This window comes from Cyrtonyx montezumae, unplaced genomic scaffold (assembly GCF_038088225.1).
Source record: "Cyrtonyx montezumae isolate F1298 unplaced genomic scaffold, pur_monq_1.0 scaffold_3, whole genome shotgun sequence".
Classification (NCBI taxonomy): domain Eukaryota; kingdom Metazoa; phylum Chordata; class Aves; order Galliformes; family Odontophoridae; genus Cyrtonyx; species Cyrtonyx montezumae.
The window spans coordinates 83,895,699-83,916,493 of NW_027072034.1; the positions used below are offsets into that span (position 1 = coordinate 83,895,699).

The following is a 20,795-nucleotide window of genomic DNA, read 5'->3' on the forward strand; positions in this document are numbered from 1 at the left end:
ATCATACATCCTGTAGAAAGCCAAATTAAGTTTGCACAAGTTGTTTAAATTCCAGGCTCCCTTAGCTTCTGAGTTCTTGATTTCAGAGACTTTTTGGCACAGATTATGGTATGCTGTTTTTTAGGATCCTGGATGGCTTGTTTTAAAGCAAACTTGACCTAGCAAGAATACTACGATGTGCACATCCACAAGGTCCCTCCAAAGCTTGTAAAAGTTAGATCAACCACAGGAACACCTTCCAGGGACTGTCAGAGGCAATTGTGCCCCCTGCAACCATCCAAGGTAAGGGTGGCTGTAAGCAGAGGTCACTGTGCTGCTGGAAAGCCTTGGAGTCAAACCCATGTGCTGGCAGCAGATGAGATGAGAGACTAGGGATGCCTGAGTTCCCTCCCAGACTGTAGAGGGCAACATGCGCCACCAGGAAAATTTTCCCTCCATGTTTCTCTCATTTCCCATTTTTTCCAGACCCCTGAAAACAAGCAGTGCCTTACCTTTTTACCAGCAGCTCCTAGACTCTGAGTCCTTAGCAGCTTGATCCATTCTATCCTCTCTCAGAAAATGAAGCTCTCCATTTTTCCTCCTTCTCTAGCTATTCCAGCCCAAGATACAACACATTCTTCAATCAGATTTACCTCTTCACGACTGGCTTTCAAGTCTGCTTCTTTTTCCATCTTGCTTCAACACCAGCATGGGGGTCAGCACACATGAAAAAAAAACAAAAACAAAAAACCACTGCTTCCCTGCCAGCTCAGTGTCCCATTCCATAACTTGTTGCAATGACTTGCAGGTGGAGCATGCTTGGCCACCACCTGCAGAAAAGCCTGGCAGCTGCAGGGGATGGAGCATGCTCTGAAAGGGCTTTCAAGGGATGATTTGGAGATGTGTTTTTGTCTACTGAATCCTACGACCCATAAAAATGTCAAAAGCCATAAAAATACACTTCCAGTTTGTGCGGTGTGAGGGAGATGAAGTGTCTCAAACAAAAAATTAAGATAATAATAATAATAATAATAATAATAATAAAAACACCTGGCAGATGTGCTGGAAATGGTGGAAAATGCTTGGAAGCATCCTCAATCATGTTCACTTTCATTCTTCCAGAACACTCAGCATGAAAATTTTGGTATAATGCTTAGATTTTTAGGAATGATAGGCAAGTGAATCCAAGATATTTGTATGGAAAATGCAGCCTTAATATGCATTGGGATGTTAACTGCTGGATAATGAAGTAATAAGTATTTCGTCTTCTTTCACTCTTGCTTTTCTCCTTTGTATTCTCTCCCATTATAAAAAAAATTGTTAATTGCTGCATGCTATGGGTCTCTAACATTTTAGTCTTCACTGAAGACCTTTTTGCTGCAGAACAAATTCTTCGTCATCTGGAACAGCTAAATTAATTGATTCCGTTGGTTATTGCACAGTCATAAAAACAGTGGTATTAAACTGGGGACAAAAGTCAAAGGCAGAGATAAAACAGCAGTATGTTCGAAATGATCTGAGCACTGTCCTTGGACTTAAAGAGCTCTTTAACAGATGACTTTATTTTGTAAAAATGATATTCTGGCTTATTAACTTAATTGATGTTATCCTGGGCTTGGGCAACGCCTGCTGAGCTGCTGAGAAATGCCACCAGGTTTATGTTACAGGCGTAAGCCACTGTACTCTGTTCAACAGACACAGCTGCCAAGAGACAGCTCTTGCTGCCTAAATGATACGAGCAAATCCATGTCTCATAGCTGTTTTGGTCATCCCAGCATTTCCTTTATACTCTACAGGTAGGTTGCAAACTTGCAAAAAAAAAACCAATGAGGCAGTGGAAATTTTGCTGTAATGAAAGCACGCCTCCGAACACTTCCAGACACGTTGCAGCAGAACAAAGCTGTGACCTGTTCTTTCATCTGTCACCCTAAGGGCAGGAAGATCTTTAAATGTCAATGCCTCATTTCTGACTGTGCATTAGAGCAGCCTAAACTGGTCACAGAGGGAAATTATTTTATAACAATCCTGTAAAAGGAAAGACGAACACTCAGTCACTCAGCTTTCACCAACACAGATCTTGACACCCGAGTGGAAATTCAATGAATGATTTTTTAAACGATGCTGTCCCTAGCTTTCCAGCGGCCCTGTAAGGTGGACAGTCAGTGCAAAGCTGACCTTATCTCCTCCTGCTGCTGCAGGACTGATGGCTGCCAGGACCTGGAGGGGAACAGACTAGTTCTGCAAAGCAAATAGGCTCCTGCTAGGCCTGGCTTAGAGGCATCGCCCCTTCTGGTAGGACAGTGCCCCCCACAGCCCAGCTTCTGATTGCACAGCAGGACACCTGTTTTTTTAGCACTTTAGTGGACTTTCCTCGCTTGTGGGGTTTCTTCTAAAGTTGTCATTATCTAGAAATACCTCCACGTGGTAGTAGAAACCTCATGCTTATTTTAGCTGATGCCTGAATTTCTGATGGAGAGAAGAATTCTTGGCTCTTTCTAATTCGCGATTGTCGAATTCCAGTTAATTCCTGGTGGGGTAATTCTGGGAAATTGGGATGTTTCCTCTTTGTGGGAGGACACAAATATATGCAAGAGCATGCACAAAACTATGATCTGATTCACTAAAACCAGCTGTTTGAACAAATCATCCAAATACAGCAAATACTGATTACTCAACAGCGACATCAATCTTCACCATGTGTACCCCAGCCCGTTGCCTGATCTCCTTCCTCTCTTCCCTTGTCTCAACCACGTTTTCCAGAGGATGTTGGGATTCCAAGCCTTGCTGGCTAAGAAAGCCACAAGGGCTGGGAGTATTGGCTCTCATTTTCCTGTTCTTTGAAGGGTTGACCTGCCTCTCTGGCCCTCCTTGGGAAGCACTCAAATGCATTTTGTAAATGCATATTAAGGAAGCCTGAATGTATCTCAGGGAGGTGGCCTTGAATGACAGCCAAATGAGACCTCTCCGTCAGGGGGTCACAAAGAATGAGTCAGGAAACACAAAAATGTGTTTCTGTAACTTGTATGAAAAATACTGTAATAGTGAGAAAATAAGCTGACACTTGTAAAAGCATAATCCACCATCAAATGAAAGATTCACCTGTAACAGGAATAGTCTTTATCCAGCACCTGTATTTGGGAACAGTTTTAAGAAAAAACACAGCTGCTTTCAAATAAGAACTTGAATTTGTTGTAACCACTTATATATCCCTCTGCTCATGGACCTGCCAAGCTGTGCTGTAAATGCAAGATGTGATTGCATCAGCTAACAATATTCCTGGTGTTGTTTTTGGTTTGAAATATTGCCCTGATCATTTGAGCTAGATACAAGGTGAAACTGCCTGGAAAGCAGCACACATCTGTGGGAGGGTGTCTTACTGGTTGTATTCACTGTGTCCAATAAAAATGGAAATGCCATTCACAGAATCAAGGCTTGGGGTGGAAGGGACATTGAAGCCCATCCAGTTCCAACCCACCGTGGAGGGCAGGGCTGCCACTCACTAGATCAGGCTTCCCAGGGACCCATCCAAACAGACCTTGAATGTCTCCAGGCATGGGGCATCCATAGCTTATCTGGGCAACTTGACAACTTCTTTGGGCAAACCAAATCATTCTTATGTCACCAGTGTCATGTCATCAGGACACTGTGCAAGGTATGTCTTTGTTTTCCCTTCCTGTGGCTCCTTGAGAAGTATCAAGGATCTGACCCTATGGGTGTCCTAAGCCATGGGAAGCTCCAATGAGCAAAGGCTCTTCAGGATCAGGCACAGGCACATCTCCTGGTACTTGCAGGAGGTGTGCTGGAAGGAAACATCAGCACATGAGTGATGAACAGGCCTCCCTCTGCAAGCACATTACTGTTGCTAAACCTAGTGCTTGATGGGTACCAGGACCCCCTGGTCCATTGCAAGATTTCAGAGAAATAGTTAAAGTTTTTGCTGACCCCCAGAAACGCTGCCTGCTTCTGGCATGCCTTTCTGCTGCCCTAACTACTGATGAGTATTCCTTCTTGCCTGCTTTCTCAAAGGTGAGTGCAGTCCCATTCTTGCACTTGACAAGCTCTTTAGAGGAAGAGCAGCAGCCATGGGCTGCCGGAAGGAACTAGAAATAGAAGATCTATTGTCTGAGTAGACAAGTGATTCTGGGAAGCAAAGCCTCACTCTCTATCAGCATATAAGAGTAGGTTAAAGAAGGAAGAAAAGCTATTAACAAGAAGACAGCGCTGGCATGAAAACAAACAGATAAAAATAGGCTCGGAAAAAAAAATGTGGGCTGGAAATCAGAAACAAGTTTCCTCAGTGTCAGACTGAGGCTATGGAATAACCTGCCAAGAAAACTCCTAGTGACTTCTGAGATGGACTGTGATAAATTAAAAAGAGGGACTTCATGACTCAGTGCTTGTCACTGCAAGGGAACATGGCAGTGACTTGGAGATCCCTCCTAGCCCCGCATTCCTGTTGATATGATAACAGAGGAATCTGTGCAAGGCCCAGTAAATGCTGAATCACTGAGTGCTTTATATAGCTGCCTGGCAGAACAAAGTCCCTTGTGCCCATCCTGTCTTCAAGAAGCTGTAGGACAACAAAAAAAAAAAAAAAAAGAGAAAAAGATATCCTTACGTAAATGGTTGCGCTCTGACAGCAAAAAGCAGAAGTCTGCAGGTGCCTGAGCCAGAGGAAAACCTGCTCAGCTCAGCTGCACAGAGTGAGCTGGTGGTGTGGATATGAAAGCAAAAAACCTCACTGGAGAGGTGTGTGCCTGGAAGTGAGTGTGCCCCAAGTCCTTCAATCCGTAACTTCTAACACACAAAGGAAACTCAGTGCTTTGAGCTGTGTGTGCATGTCTGCTGCACCATGTGCATGGGGGATCGTTTCCACAGTGCATGGTCATATAATGAAGCAGAAATGTATTTAACATCCACTGCTGAAGCAGACACATTTCTCCTACCAAGCAGGACCCACTGATTTTGTATGGTGTTCTTTTCTGTCCCTTGAGTATGGGATCACTTTCTTCAGCACAAGGCTGTGGTCAGGATGCTGTTGATAAACCCAAAGGTTTGACACCTCACATACGGACATCTACAGCTTAGCTGCCCTTGGCTTTAAGAGCAGACGTTTGAGTAAGGTCAGCAACTGCAGTTGGAGGAGTACATAGAGGTAGAGGCCAAAAAGGAGGCATATGAGAGGAGTGGGGTAAGGTAAGAGACTGATCTGGTGTCTGGGCTCAGGAAACAAACAGTGGTCAGGAGGAGAAAGCTTCATTGCAGCCCATGTGGCTGCTGGACAACTCTTCTGCAGCTTCTTTCAGACCCATGGAGGTCTCCATATGGATGTGGGTGCTCCCTCACCTTCTCAAAATCTGAAGCCCACTCCATCTAGAGATGCAGGGTCATCAGCTGCTGATCCCCATATTCCCATGGTTAGCAGCACTCTTTTTTTCTCTCTGCAGACTGGGAAAAGGTCCTTTGTGGGTCACCTGTGCAAGATTTCCTGTCGCACTGTGCACACACTGGCTGAGACAGCCTTGTTATCTCCTCCTACAAGCCTTGTATAGTTTGGAGACAGCAGCTGGAGTCATGGAAAGAATGACTTGGAGACATAGCTCAGGAGGCTAGAAACATTCAGAGGACATCACTGCTTGTGTGGGACACTGATGGTACAAACCCTGACGTGTGAGATGGCTCTCACTGAGCACTCCTCTGTAGACACCATCAACAAAATACATGACAGGGCACTGCAGTTCTGCTGCCAGAGCTCTCACAATCTGCCTTTCCACCAGAACGTGCATCCCTGCTACTACAGCAGCTCAGAAACCTTGGGTCCTGGGCAAAGCCCTCATTAAGGTGTTTCGAATCAGCTAATGGGGAGACAGGGTTCTCCACAGGCTGCGTACAAGGAGCTGTGGGGGAACCAAATAGTAAATACCAAATACTAAAGATAGGCAGCAGGCAGGCATGTGGCGTGCAGTGTCCAATGTGACAATCCCATAATACTAATGGCAATAAAAGACAGACCACGATCTCTCTCTGTTCTCTCCTCTCATGCATGGGCAGCCTGGTCCATCGCATGGCTCTTCATCTCTTCCCACCTGGATACAGCATGTGTTCTTTGCTGGATATGGGAGGAAGCTAGAACTGGGCCCCACCAAAAGCACCAGGCACTGTTCACACTCCCCTTCTCCATCTTGTTAGCACCACTCTCCTTCCCCACATCCCATCCTCCCTTCAGGGAATCTCATAGCAGGCAGAGCCTCCATCCTCCTGCATCCCTCCAGGGCAACATGCCCGATGTAGCCACTGCTTTGCCCTCCTTCTCTGCAAGGGAGGCAACAGTAGGCTGGGACCAGTGGCAACCCCATCCCCTTCAGCACCATCTCCAGCATTTAGCTGCCCTCACAGCTGGGGAAGGGTCCACCAGGGCCTCAAGAGGACGTGGACTTTGGGGATTGGAATCATGCTCTGGAGTGTTCCCATTTCAGGAACAAAGAGGGGCTGAGGGAATATTGTTGCCCTCAAGATCATTAGAACTACTGGCTGGTGGAGGGAAGGGGTTGCCTGCACTGCTCTGCGCTGTGCTGCCTCACCTCCTGCACTGGGTGCAGCTTTGGGTGCCACAGTGTACGAAGGACATGAAACTGTGAGAGAGCATCCAAAGGAGGGCTATAAAGATGGGGAAGGGTCTGGAGAGCAAGGTGTGTGAGGAGTGGTTGAGGTCCCGTGGTGTGCTCAGAGCAGAGGAGCTGAGGCCTGATGGCGGCTGCAGCTCTCACAGGGAGCGGAGGGGCAGCGCTGAGCTGTGCTGTGTGTGACAGCGACAGGGCCCGAGGGGACGGCATGGAGCTGTGTCAGGGGAGGGGCAGCTGGGGGTCAGGGACAGAGTCTGCACCACAGGGCAGTGGGCATGGAGCAGGATGCACAGAGCAGTGTGCACGGCCCCGAGTGCTGGAGCGCAAGGAGCATTTTGGACACTGCTCTCAGACATAGGGTTTGGGTTTTGGGTGGTGCTGTGTGGAGCCAGGGGTTGGACTTGATGTGGGTCCCTTCCAACAGGAGATATTCTATGATTCTGTGATTACTGGGTTCGGTGATTTGCCCCAGAACCATAGAGTTCAGCAAATCTTGAGAAGTGCTGGAAAGAAAAGGCAGTGGTGGTGAAGGGGTTCACCCTCACAAAGGGTAATTGAGAGGGATGCACTAACACACATCATTCAGAGATGGGTTGGGACCACATCTGGTGCCATCCCTTCAGCACAGCTGCATCCTGCCTCCGCAGGGTCCCTGTGAGCTGAGCTTCAGCTCTCACTGCCCCATCCTTCTCCTGTGGTGGCAGCCACACACTGAAATGCCTTCACACGCATCCCAGCAGGAGTGGGAATACCACATTTACTGGTCTTGGTATTTCTCAGATGAAAATTAAACAAACCACATTAACTTAAACAAATCTAAACCATTCCAGACTACTTCACCCACCACAAAGGCATACAGCAGGGCACGCAAGCCCCAGGAAAAATAAAAATAAAAATGGAGGGACCTTTTCAGATCCTCTTTTAAGACTGAAGACTGTTTGGTTCTCCTTCCCTTCAGCGCCAACCTGAGTGGAACCTACGACCGTGCAACTGAGCCACGCAAAACACAGGGTCACATCCAGAAATGTCACCTTTGGACTCCACGCATGAATTCAGATACTACCGAGCCTTACCAGAGGGCCTCCAATGTGCCCTCGGCCACGAGGCCTGGCTCAGAGGTGGGACAGGCTGTGAGCTCCCCTGCCATCCCCATTGCAGAGGGATGCACTTCTGCATCGCCGTGCTTCCTCTAGCATGGTGTGTTTTGGGAGGAAGGGGGCACTCGCCTTTCAGGCAGGGGTGCTTGTGGTCACACGAATGTAGGTTTCAGATCTTCTTTGAAGTTCACAACGGGCTGAGTCTTGCCATGGGGCTCCAGCCAGCGTCCCACAGCCCGGCCAGGCTCCATGTCTGTCTCTGTGCTGCTGCTGCTGCTGCTGCTGCCCAGAGAACCGCGTGGACTCTGCAAGCAGAGCTGGCAGCACGGCCGGTGGCAGCAGGGAAACACCTCCTCAGAGCTGCTGCTGGAGTCTGAGTCCGGGTAATGGTACAGCGATTGCAGGATGGGACGTGCCGGCACCCCCAGGCTGCTCCGATGCTGCCAGTCCTGCAAGGGAGAGTTGCGGCGACCATCTAGCTCCGTGCCGCTCAGCGCCCAGCCCCGCAGCCCCGGCCAGCCCTTGGCGGGGATGGAGGGAGAGGACAGCGATGGCTGGGGGAGCCCCCTGCCGGCCCCCTCGCCTTCCCTAGCCGGACCGAGTCTCGCCGGCTCCCCATGGCTCCGGGTGCCCGGCCTGCTGCCTGCTGTGCACCGGGCACGAGGGGACGCAGGGATGCCAGTGGAGGTGGGGGCCAGCAGGACACGCCGCCGCCGCCGGGTCAGGTAGGGGCTGAGGGGGCTGCGGACGGCCGGGCTCCCTTCTTGTGCCCCCCACATCCTGCCTGCGTGCATAGGAAGGGCCGGGCTGCAGGTCCTGCTGTCCAGGCTCAGCTCCTGCAGGACTTCCTGCAGCTTCTCGCTGCTCACATAGCTGACCTTGTGGGGACGCTCTCCGGCCACGCCAGCTGAGGCGTCCTGCTCCAGAGAGCGCTTCCCAGCAAGCATTCCACACTCCTGGGCATGTTCTGGGCTGCATTCAAGGCTGTCCCCCGTGTCAAAAAACAGCGTCGGTGAGCACTCATGCTCTTCGGTCAGTTCGTGCTCACGGCTTACATGTTTCCAGAGGTCCTGAGCATCGCTGCTAAGAGGCACGGGACTGTGAGGCAGTGCACGTAGCACACAGGAGGTTTGCTGCCCATCCCTCTCTGTATCCAGGGGCCAGTGCTCCCTGGGCACATCCCCAGCACCGCTGCACTTCTCGCCATGCTGCCCTGTACTCTGGGAGCAGGGAGCTGGCACCGCAGGGCTGCAGCCACTCTCCGCCGACATCAGCCTCATCAGCTTCTCCTTAGCGTTGTTCACTTGCTCCTGCAGGCTCTCAATCACGGCGTTTTTCTGCATCAAACAAACAAATGCGTCAGGCTTCTCTGCTCTCACTCCATCTCTGCTTTTCTTTTTTTTTTTTTTTTTTTTTTTAGAAAAACAGGTTATGCCCCTATTTTACCACTTCAGGACAAGGATGCAGAATGACAGGACAGAACAAACCAGCTCGCCCTCTCTGGAAGGAGGATGGAGGTGTAATGGGGGCTTCCCACCTCGCCGAGCTGGGGGTGGAAAGGCTGCCAAGTCCCCTACCTCTGTCAGCAGCTGCTTCATGGAGTTCTTCTCCCCTATCAGCTGGTAGAGCTGCTCCTCGCTGTACACTGAGTGGTAGCTCCTGCTCGGGCTGCTGAAATATTTTGCCATGTGGCTCAGAGTCTGGTTTTCTTCTTCAAAGGCCTTCCACTGCCTGAGCTGCAGGCACAAGGATCTGTTACAAAGGAGGCAGCCACAGGAGGGAAAAGGAGACAGTGGAATAGGGCGTGGGGGACAAGGGCTGTGACAGATGAGCGTGGAGACAGGCAGTGAAGTGATGCAGGGAGCATCCCGCACAGCCACACCCTGCCCGCTCTGTCTTGGCTTCTAAAACAGAGGTAGTCAGCTCCTCCTGTCTGTGCTGCAGCCTTCAGGCATGCAGCAGAATCCCCCCCCTCCTCCAGCCCTGTAACAAAGAGAGAATTGCACACAGCCTTGGCCCCAAATCGTTGGTGACAAGCCATCAACCAGAGCACTTTGGGTCTGTTTTCTTGTCTGGTGCTCTGCACAGCCCAGCTCACACCACTCATCGATCTCAGGCGAGCAATAGACAAGTGAACCCATTAGGAGAAACAAGGCGGTGAATTAAAAGATGCAGGATAAATAAAATGCTCGAGGCCCCCAGGCTGCAGTGATGGAACAGAAGAGGCAGAAGGCACAAAGCAGCACAGCTCGGATGCTCGTTCTTGCCCAGAGAGCATGAGCAGGCGTGGAGCTCCTCAGGGGCTGTTAACACAGAGGTTGGAGCTCCATGCTTGCATGGCACTGACCGGCTGCAAGAGGATCACCAAAGCAGGTGGTGACCTCTTTCCCATCAGGTATTTGTGTGCCTTGGTGAGATCCCCCAGCACCACTTGCACAGATCTATCTGCTCTTTCTTCAGCTTCACCTCTACCTCCCTTCCTCACCTCATTTCCTCGAGCCCTAACATCCCTCCAAACCCAACTCCAAGCAAACAGCTGTTTCCTCTCGCTGTGACAATGGGCGCATTTTTCCCACTAATGGCACAGAGCTGGCACTGTACCTGTGGGACAAAAATGAAGCAGTTGATTGTCGTCGTACACACGAAGATGCCTCCAGAGGTGAAACCGAAGAGCAAGTTGTGCCAAGCACGGAAGAAGCGGTGAACCAAGACAACAGTGCCAGCTACCAGGAAGATGAGGTTGACCCCCACGATGAGTGTTAGGGACTGGTTGACTGGTGGAGAGCTGATGCTGTCAGTCAGGCCGGCCAGGTACGTCCCGTACAGCAGCAGCACACTCTGGAAGCAGAAGCCAGGGCCTGCCTTCAGAGTGGAGGCTGACACAGCATGGAAAATGACATCCCAAGACCAGCCCCCACCCCACACCGAGACACTTGCTGCCTTGTAAAGGCCCCTTGATGCGTCTCACAGCCTGTGTGTGTGCAGCAGGCACTCCACAGAGAGCAGCAGCCACGGGACAGGGATGCTATGTCAGCATCTGCTGGCCAGGAAGGCAGGACCAGTGGCAGTGGTGGGAGCAGTGATGCCACAGGGCAGGGCACAGCCTGAAAAGTTGGGAAAACTTTCTCCGCTGTGTTGCAGTGGGAGCAGCCAAGGCAGATGAGAGACACAAGTCCCTTCGGGGATGTTATACAACAGCATGGAGACGCAGCAGTGGGGGACGTTCTGCAACAACACACCTCTGACAGAGCAGAAAGGAGGCTCAGAAGGATGTACAGAAGGAAACAGCAGGACGGAAGAAGAAGGGGGTAGGCTGGAGGGAAGAGGATGTCCTTGGTGCCTCTAAATAGAAATCCGGGAAACCACTCGGTTCAGTTCTTTTCCCTTCCCTGCTTCCTGCCCGACTGCAGTGATGGTGCTGGGGCTGCAGAAGGGCTCTGCGCACAGCAGCCCCCTCCCTGCTCACATTGGCAGGCAGCACTGAGTGTCTTATGCCTTCCTCTGTAGCACAGGGCATGATCTGCCATCAGCATCCTTTGGAAATGCCATCTAACACGTTCCTGCAAAGACCTGAACAGCAGGAACGCGACTCCTACACTACCCCCGTGGCACCCAGCAAGTGCAGCTGTCAGCTTTTTGCTACTAATAAATATTAAATTGCTATCTGGGCAATGAGAAGAGCTTTGTGGCCAGCCCTGCACATATTCTGTAGACTCTCAATCTAAGGGCACTGTGAATTGTCACAGAGAATAGCAGTTGTGAGAGAGCTTGGAACTAGGCAGACCGTCAGACCTGCTCCATAGGATCATGTGAATCCTAACTGGAGCACAGCAACATTCACTGGATCATAACAGCATTCACCACGGGGCACCTCCAAACACACATCCCGAGGGCAAACACCAAAGTGCCATTTAAAATTCACATAGCCTGCCAGGGACACAGACAAAAACACTGCCATCTGGTAAAGTGGAACTTTAAATAAGCACAGGGCTAACTTTTGTTGTTGTTGTTTTAAATCCTGAGTGGAGGACTGCACTCCTCATTCAACTGATGACCTTGGCAAGCCATTGCTGCCTGCCAGTAAAAGTGGGATAATACACGGAGTGGCTTCACAAAGGGCTGAGCACAGTAATGCCTTGCAAGATAAGAAGTGCTACATACACATGGAGATGGAGCCTGCTCTCCCATTAGTGTAAGTCCTGATTAACTCCAGAGAAACCACTAAAGAAATACCTGCTAGATAGGATCAGGGCCAGGTTGAAGGCACCGCTAATGAAGAGTAACTGTGATCGAAAAGGTTTTATTGTGAATGGAGGAACAAAACCAGTCTGTAGGAAAGGCATTCCTGTCTAAGCCCTGAAGAAACCTAACACACCTGGAGATAATGTCATAGCACTGAAAGTGGCTGCCCAGGGAGGTCTGAAGTGCCCAGCACCGAAGGCCTTTTAATGCTAGGCTAGGTAAGCTAATATCTCTAGAATGGAGTGGAGTGGGGGGGAGGACAGTGTCTTGAGGCCTTTGCCTACTCTTTTTCCTGTAGTTCCTGGTGGATGGTCAGTGAGTCAGAAGCAGATGAAGCCATGCACAAGGTTAGGCTGTGATCTCACCAAAATCTGCTCGCTGAAGTGCTTCCAGCCTCTGCCAGCCCAAAGACACATGAGACCACAGATAATTACAGCTATAATTACACTTACATAGTTACATTGGTATAACTAACTCTCCTGGAATACGAATGGCCGCATACAACGCTACACCAGTGAAAGTGAGCTTCAGTGGTATAATTAAGCTGATAAACATCCTGTACAGGTAGGCACCAAGCACCTGTTGTCAGCACCTCGCCTCCCTGATGTGGTGGCAGAGGACTCAGGGGCATGGTGCATCACTGGGGTGGGCGGCCAAGTGAAGCCTCATGGAAAGAGTGAGCTTTGGAAAACATTAAAGCACAAGTTCTAAGGAGGAAGAGAGATGAGGTGTGGGTAGCTACAGGGTGAGAACTGGGGAGCCAGCAGAGATAGGGGGGGCTAACAGAATGCAAGAAAATGTCAAGAGGGAAGGAATAGGGATGAGAGGATTTCAGGATGAACAGGAGCAGCTGAGATCTGCAGCGCACACGTGGCTTGGGAGGGCAGCAAAACTAGGAATACTGCTGAACAGTTTAGGCTGTGAGGCCAGAAAGGAGGTGAGATACGTTGTGAGAATCAATAAATAGGTTACGTACCTTGAACCCTAAAATGAGAACGAGCCAAAGATCGGAATAAAGAGATGCACAGGACTGCATCCGACTCACTGAGCAGGTCATGCCTTTCTCTGTGGCCTAGGAGGCAATGGGAAGGCAGAAGTGAAGGCTGCTGCCCTGCCCAGGAGCAGACAGACCAATGGGCAGATGGGTCTGCAAACCCAAGCAGGTCTCCTCTGCACACTCCTAAAGGGAAATGCCAAACCCGATGCTGTTGAGGCGGACAGTTAAAGGGAAGTTGCGGTATTCCAATTCCAGCAGGACTGGTTAAGCCTTTTCCTAGAGCAGCTGCAGATGGCAAGATGGCAAGGGGCTCTCCTGTGGCACCCAGGTGACCTGCACAGACTGGCCAAGGCCATTCACCAGGATCCCACTGCTTGGCCAACTAGGGCTCTGCTACCAGCGACTGCTTCCAGGTCTGTGGCTGATCCTTGTCCATGTAATAGGCCATAGACACAAGCTTAGCCTGGACCATCCAGAAGGCTGCACAGCTCATCTCTCTGCCTTATTTCCAAACAGCCCCTCCAACACAGCACAGCACTGCACCATCCCATTACCCGCAGTGAGACACTGAGACTCCGGAAGCACTGGACCGGGTCGGAGAAAACCCACGTGAAGAGCAGCACAGCGTCTGCCAGCACCAACACCGCCACCATCACCAGCAGCTGGAGGTCTTTGATAATCTGTAAACATGTGAAAGCGTTAAAGGAGAGCGATGTGGAGGTGGCATCAGCCATCCCAAACCACTGCATGCTGTTCTGGGCACTTGGTACTCACCACCCGCTTGTCTGGCACCCGCTGGGTGAACACCTTGTAGAGCCGCCAGCTCTTCCCCAGGACAGGCCCGAGCACCAGTGAGGTCCCCACACAGAGCAGGCAGAGCCGCACCTGCAGGCAGGGGAAGTAGCTGAGCTGGGGACACGTCTCCAGGGCTCTGGCTGACACCCACGTTCATGCATGTGGACACGTTTGAGGGAACCCATCCTGGCAATCCCTGCTCACCTGGATGAGCATTTCCACCGATTTCCCCGATGACAGGCTCTGTTCCTGAATCCCGAAGAGGTAAGCACTAGCGTAAGTCAAGCCACTGCCCAGCAGGGTCACAATGTTCAGGTTGGGGCTGGACATCTTCACGATCCTCCAGGAGACAAAGCAGGGAAGTGGTGACAGTTACCGAGCACGATGGCTCAGCAAAACTGGGATGAAGTCCACTTGCACAGATAAGGGCAGCCTTGCTTGCCTCGTGCTGTCCCTCAGGCTTGTCCCCCTGTACCCTGTACCCTGAGCCCTGGGGAAGTGCCTTGCAGCAGGAAAGGAGGCTCTCACCTGTTTTTCCTGAGGCGGATGGTAAAGACAAGAAAAAAGAACGCAAGCAGGACTCCTCCGGTCAGAAACGTCCACACAACTCCTAGGAGGGCAGCAGAGAAGGATGGGGAGCTCTTTCCACTGCGGTCGGATGATGTCTGAGGAGGAAGAGGACATCTCTGGGGCTCCCAGTGAGGGAAGTCCCTTCACTGTCATGGCCAGAAAGGATGCGAAACCACACCTCCCAAACTCTCCTTTGTCTCACACACACACACATACACACAAAACAGCTGCTGTTTCCCAGGACATCAGCGGCCTGTGACTGTGTGAAGTTGATGGAGCACTTCGTTTACCACTGAGCAGAGTAAATCCCGGCCCTAGCAGGGGGAATATTAATTGTAGCAAAGCTGCCAGGGCCGGGGAGCCAAGCAGCTTATGGCCCTCTCATTAAGGGCCATGCTCGGCCGGTCCCTGCGACAGCCTCACGTGGAGCTGAGTGCCTGCACACGCGTCCCCGAGTTGTTCCTGCTGGCCCAGCAGTGGGGACAGGTGCCTCTTATTGCACATGGTGACTTTTAATTAAACGCTGCTCTATTAATATTTGAAAAGCCCTTTGAAGTTGCAGGGGGTGGGAAAAGCCAAGGGCAAAGAAGGACACCCAGCATGCAGCCTCTACCAGGAGGGGACCGTGTTGCCCCGCGCCCCTCTCCATCCCTTCCCCCAAATCCCCATCCCTGAAGGGCACGTACGATGGTGACAGTGCAGAGCTCCTGCAGCATTCGCTGCCGCTGCTCCTGGTTGCCGAAGCCAGGCTGGCCATCGCAGAGGTCAGAGCAGTTGAAACCCAGCTCCATAGCACATCCTCAGCCTTCATCCAGGACGGCCTCTGACTTAGCGCAGGGTGCCTGTGTGACACGGTGCCATCCTGCACCGTCCTGCCTGGCTCCTCAGGGTGCCCTGCAGACCAGCATGGGGTGGAGGTCACTGTGGCTGCCACACTCCAGCACCGAGCTGAGGCCAGGACTGTGCCGGTCCTGGCACCCTGGCCCCTGCGTGCTGCCGCTGCCTCCTTTGCTCCTCTTCGGTGGGGATTTTAATAGGCCTCATTACCATTTTAGACATGAGGTCATACTTATCCTCAAGCATCCCTACCCAATTACCATTGTCACTGGTTTTAATTAGCTTCCCGTACACGGCCCTAAGCGAGGCTCGCACGGCCAGCAGCTGGGCTGGACTTGCAAAAGCTCTGTCCCTGTTCACTGGTAGCAGCATGCAGGCAAAAATTCTTTTCAGCAGTGTTCCTCAGGGCTGCCCCCAGCCCATGGACCCTAAGCTCAGACCCCAAACACAGCTAAAGGGCCTAGCACCAGCATTCCCCCTCCTCAGATGCACCTCTTGGGACAGAAACTCCTGGTTAGGAACAGCTGCCACCACCATGTGGCCAGCACCAGGTGAGACTCTCCCACCGCTCACAGACAAACGTGTGTGCAGGGAGCTCATGGAGCAGCCCTGGGTGAATGTGGTGATGTCCAGATGCCCTTCAGTGAGCGGCACCAAGATCCGGTGTGTCTCCCCATGGAGCTGCCCCTTGGGAATGCTCTGGCTAAAGGCAATTTGCATTCAACTCAGTGTCTCCAGGGCTGATTCTCCAAGACCCAAGGTGACTTATCTACCGATGCTGAGCAACAGTATAGGAGCACATAAACGGCCTGCAACAACACTGCTGACGTCTAAATGAAAATCTTGACTCTCTCAAAGTTTCTCCTTGCCTTCAGATCCTTCTTGAAAAAGCAAAGTAAAAAAAAAACCAACAAACAACGATAACAACAACAAAAAAACCCAAAACTTAGAGAAGCTGAAAAATCAAGGCAAATTGCTTGAGCCCAAAGCTTGCACAACAAATGTTTCACCCCAACCAGTTCTTTTTCATCTAGCACTGAAAAAGACTTCTTCCTCCCAAAAAGATGGTGATGTCACAGCTTGATGAATCCAAAGGTGGAAAACCAAAGAAGGCAATTTGCAGACAATAGAACAATCTCCACATTTCTTGAACACCTCCAGGGACAGCGACTCCACCGCCTCCCTGGGCAGCCTGTGCCAGTGCCTCACCACTCTTGCTGAGATGTTATTCCTAACATCCAACCTGAGGGAGGCCGAGAAGAAGACCACTGCTAACGTGTGGAGCTGATGCCACCACTGATGGGAGATGGGGCCTACTGGTGGGGAGCAACCCTAGCAGGACGGGATGCTGGGCCCCACGCTTAAACCACCAAGTCATTTGATACAGCTTTTCCAGTAGGATGAATGACATGAGATGGGTTTTGCAATTCAGAAGACTCTGGCTCTTCTGAGAAAGATTCGCACTGCTCCCTTCTGCCATTCTCGCCCAACAAGATCCCTTCTCGTTTGACCTGAGAAACCTGCAGCATTGCCAACCCCAAGGCGACCAAAAAAAATCCCAAGCTACACTTACTGCAGCACCCCCAAACACAGCTATTGAAAACCTGCCTCTTCCTCTCTCCTCTCAGCTTTCTCATGCACTATTTCCAGCCACCCCAACAATGTGGCCATGCATCTATCCTCATCCACATTCCAAATATGGAAGCGCTGTTGGGTGCCCATCCATGCGGCTGATGCCACCACCTCCTGCTTCCATCCCAGCCGAGGGCTCTCCTCTTTGCAAATCCACCTTTTTCCCAGCCATTCCCATCCAAATCCTGTCCCAGCGTGCTGCTCTGAGGCATGGCCCCAAGCTGCGGCAGCGGCCTCCAGGCACTCGCACTGTTGGCAGCCACAGGGAGGCACAGCCTGCACTGCTCTCCATAACTGCACCCAAAGAAGCCATCTAGCATGCTGCTTACACAAACGATGCGACCCGTGGCTGAGGTGTGTGGGACTTAATTAAAATAGAGGTTCTCTCCTCGCTGCTGAGCTACGGAGTGCAGAGGAGGGAGAGGCCGCAGCGGGATGTTTCCATGAGGCTGTGCTGCAGATGGAGGCTGTCCCCCGGGAGCTCACCATTTCAGGAGCTGGCAGAGAGGAGCACCTGCAACCAGACACTGTCCCTGTGCTGCCGCAGGTCGGGTGAGAGTGGCAGCACTGCAAAGCCGGGCAGTGGGGATGCTGCCGACCCAAAAAAGCTCGGCATCAATTTGTTATTTTTTTCTTTCCCTTTTAAAATCAGATAGGAGCTTGGAAATTTGGACGATGGGTTCTGACCCCAAAACAGGAGGCAGAACAGTGTGCGATGCCTCCTGGGGAGGGCCCCGCGCGGGTCAGAGCCACGCCAGCTCCCACTGGGCTCGCTCTGGCACGGCGCAGGCGAGGCGATGCCGGCACATCAAGGGCGCCAAGAAACGCCAGCTGCAACTCAACACGGGCTGCAGGCGGGTGACGGCTGCCAGTTTCCAGGGATCTGGTTTCCCCTCTCTCCCCTGAGCCCTGCTCAGGCTGCGGGGTGGCCATGGGGCAGTGGAAAATGCACGGCCCGGGCTGCGCACAACGCTGATATCCAGCTGAGGCCGAGTGGGATGTCATGAGCTACCCCCGAGCAAACGGGGCAGGGGTGCGATGCCGCAGGGCCAAATGGGACCCTCCGCCCCGCTGAGGGGTTGGGCACAGCCTTTCGTCGCCGTGTTCCTTCCACTCCAGCGAAACCCCGTGGGACCCTCAACTTCCCATCTCCGCATCCCCACAGCCAACCCGCTCCTGCTCGGCATCCCACTTCACGGCACCGCCCGTCGGGTGCGGGGACTTCCAAACGGAGGAAAGAAAACCACCGCCCCACTCCCACCGCCACCAGCACCGCGAGGCCGGAGCTGACCTCCACGCACCGCGCTGCACCCCGAGCACGGAGCAACCCGAGCGCGGAGAGCTGTGAGCACGGAGCACACCTCCCCGAAGCGGGACCCCAAAGCCGCTCGGCCCCCGCGGCAGCTCCCGACCCACCTGCACCGGCCCGAGGCTCTGCGGAGCGCCGCCGAAGTGCCAACCTCGGGGCCGGCGGCGGCTGTGCCCGGCTCGGCTCAGCTCGGCTGGGCTCGGCACGGCACGGCACGGCTCAGCACGGTGGAGGCGGGCGGCGGGGAGGGGCCGGGGCGGCCCTGCTCCTCCCGCCCGGCTCGGAGCCTCTCCTCCGGGGTCCCGGTTTCCCTCAGTCTCTGCTCGTACCCGGGGTCACCCGCTCAGCTCACCATAGATTACTCAGCTTTCAGTCAGACTTTACTGAGTTTCCCTTCGGGATGAACTGCGTTTTGTTGTGTTTTCTTCAGGATGAGGAAAATCGGTCTCTTCTTCCTCTCTGAGGATCCTGACTCCACTATTGCTCTCTTGTTATTCCCACACCGCCTTGTTGGCTTTGTGATCCTTCTGAAATTGTCTCTAGTGACAGAATCATAGAGACATTTGAGTCGGAAGGGACTTTAAAGGCCGTTGAGCCCATAGCCCTGCAATGACAGGAACATCCACGCTTTGACCAGGTTGCTCAAAGCCCCATCCAGCCTGACCTTGAGTGTCTCCAGGGCCAGGGCATCCTCCACCTCCCTGGGCAACCCGTTCCCTGTTCACCACCCTTAGCCTAAAAAATCCTTTTTCCTACTATCTGGTCTAAATCTCCCTCTTTTGCTTTGAAACCACTTTCTCTCATCCTATCACCACAGACCTTGATGAAGACTCTCCCCTTTATCCTTCTCATAGCCCTTCTTTAGATACAGAAAGGCTGATCTCACATCTCCCCAGAGCCTTCGCTTCTCCAGGCTGAACAGCCCCAGCTCTCTCAATCTGTCCTCATAGGAAGGGGGTTCCATCCCTTGGATCATTTTTGTGGCCATCCTCTGGATGTGCCCCAACAGGTCCACATGTCTGAGGACTCCACGTCTGGACGCAGTACTCCAGGTGAGGTGTCATCAGCACAGAGCAGAGGGGCAGCATCTTCCCCCTCACCCTGCATCTTTTGATGCAGCCCGGGATATGGTTGCCTTCCTGTGCTGCAGATGCCATCCAGCAGTACCCCCAGGAGATTTTTGACAGGGCAGTGCTCAATCCTTACATCCCCCACATTGTACCAATAGTGGAGACCTACAGCCCACATAAGTCGAAGCTATGGCACAGTCTGAAGCAAGAATTTCAGCTCCAGCGTGGTTTCCACTGTGCTTAGAATCCAAGTTTACTCCCACCAGTAAAAACTGGTTTGCAAGCAACACCCTGCTCTCACCCATCCTGTCTCCTATGCAAACAAGGCTGATCCCAGATTCACCAGACAGGAGGTCAGAAAAGTACAGAGGGCTCGGGCCTGAGACATCATTCCGCCCCCATTTGGCCATTTTTCCACAAACAATGGGCTGCTGGTGGACAGGCAGAGTGCTCAACTCTCCCTGATCCACCTGCTAAGCAGAACCACTGAGGTTGTTAAAAACAGCAAGGGGCTGCAGACCACACGCACCCTGCCAGCAGCACGGCTGGATGGGGACCACATCAGGATGAAGGATGGTGGGGCAGAGTTTCTAAGACAGCAGCAGGTCGGCTCTGCGTCAGTGTGGTCAGAGCACGGGGGCTGTGATCAGCCTTGGTGAGGAGGCACCTGGCTCTGGCAGCAACGATGCAGACTGTCATGGGAATCCGAGACAAACAATTCCCTCATCTTTGACAAGAGCCTCTCCAGTTCGTTGGGATCATTTCCTTTTTTGAGAGTGATATCCTGAGGGATATTCAGAGATTGTTTGGGTGCCCATTGTCAGCTTCACCAGTGGTTAAACCTTCTGGCAAACTGCAACAGATTTAGCAGTGGGAGGGGACTCTCATAGCTGTGAAATTCTGACAAGTTTCTGCAGCTGGGCAGAGAAAGAAACCCAGTAAATGGTGGAACAGGCTGCTCAGAGAAGCTGTGGCTGCCCCATCCTTGGAGGCATTCAGGGCCAGGCTGGGGGGACCCAGGGCAGCCTGAGCTGGTGGCTGGAAAACTCTTTTAGTGAAAGAATGACTGAATTCTTCCAAAGTTTGGAAATGCTTCAGGGAAAGGCCACGCTGGTGTCCCACAGCAGTGCTCCATATGGACCTCCAAGGACAGTGCTCCTGAGGAATCCAGCTGGGCTTTGCACAGGCCCCAGTACATGCCCACACAGGACACCAGGAGTTCAGCTAATTTATGTAGGCGACTGCCCGTGTCCAGTGTGTCCAATAATCCAGCCTGCTCTTTCCTGTAATACTGAAAACACCGTGTATTATTGTTATTAAAGGTTTAACGTGGCCTGGAACCCAGGGAAAGCAGCCAGCTTCTTTGATGCTCATGTGAACCACCAAAGCTTTCAGGGTTCACCCTCTGCGGCCAGCAACACCCATGCCCAGCAGCGCTTAGTGGTCTCGGGAGGTATCTCAGCCTCACAGGATTTGATAAGGAAACAACAAAGTCTCCCGCAGTGCTGTGTTTCAGCTGTGCCCATCTGCTAAATAACAGGTGGTAAATGATGGTTTCCTTCAATTGTAGCAGTCCGTGACTACCTATGAAGTCACACAGTGACCTCAGCTCAGTCCTTCACTGTGTTTTCTTCTGCTTGGCAC

General features: G+C 52.2%; 1 protein-coding gene across 2 annotated transcripts; it reads right to left on the bottom strand.

The window, feature by feature from the left end:
* Window positions 1-7,779: 7,779 nt before the first annotated feature.
* GPR156 (G protein-coupled receptor 156) lies at window positions 7,780-18,239 on the bottom strand. Of its 2 annotated transcripts, none has more exons than XM_065742103.1 (10): window positions 18,189-18,239; window positions 14,990-15,197; window positions 14,262-14,398; window positions 13,938-14,073; window positions 13,713-13,823; window positions 13,493-13,618; window positions 12,918-13,013; window positions 10,301-10,537; window positions 9,277-9,435; window positions 7,780-9,036 (listed from the first exon to the last, which is right to left on the bottom strand). In XM_065742103.1, the coding sequence occupies exons 2-10, from the start codon at window positions 15,092-15,094 to the stop codon at window positions 7,852-7,854; spliced, it is 2,292 nt and encodes a 763-aa protein (XP_065598175.1). In that variant the 5' UTR covers window positions 15,095-15,197; window positions 18,189-18,239; the 3' UTR covers window positions 7,780-7,851. The 2 variants fall into 2 exon arrangements, with proteins under 2 accessions (XP_065598175.1, XP_065598174.1); XM_065742102.1 differs by having other exon boundaries at window positions 14,262-14,419.
* Between the last annotated feature and the right edge of the window lie 2,556 nt (window positions 18,240-20,795).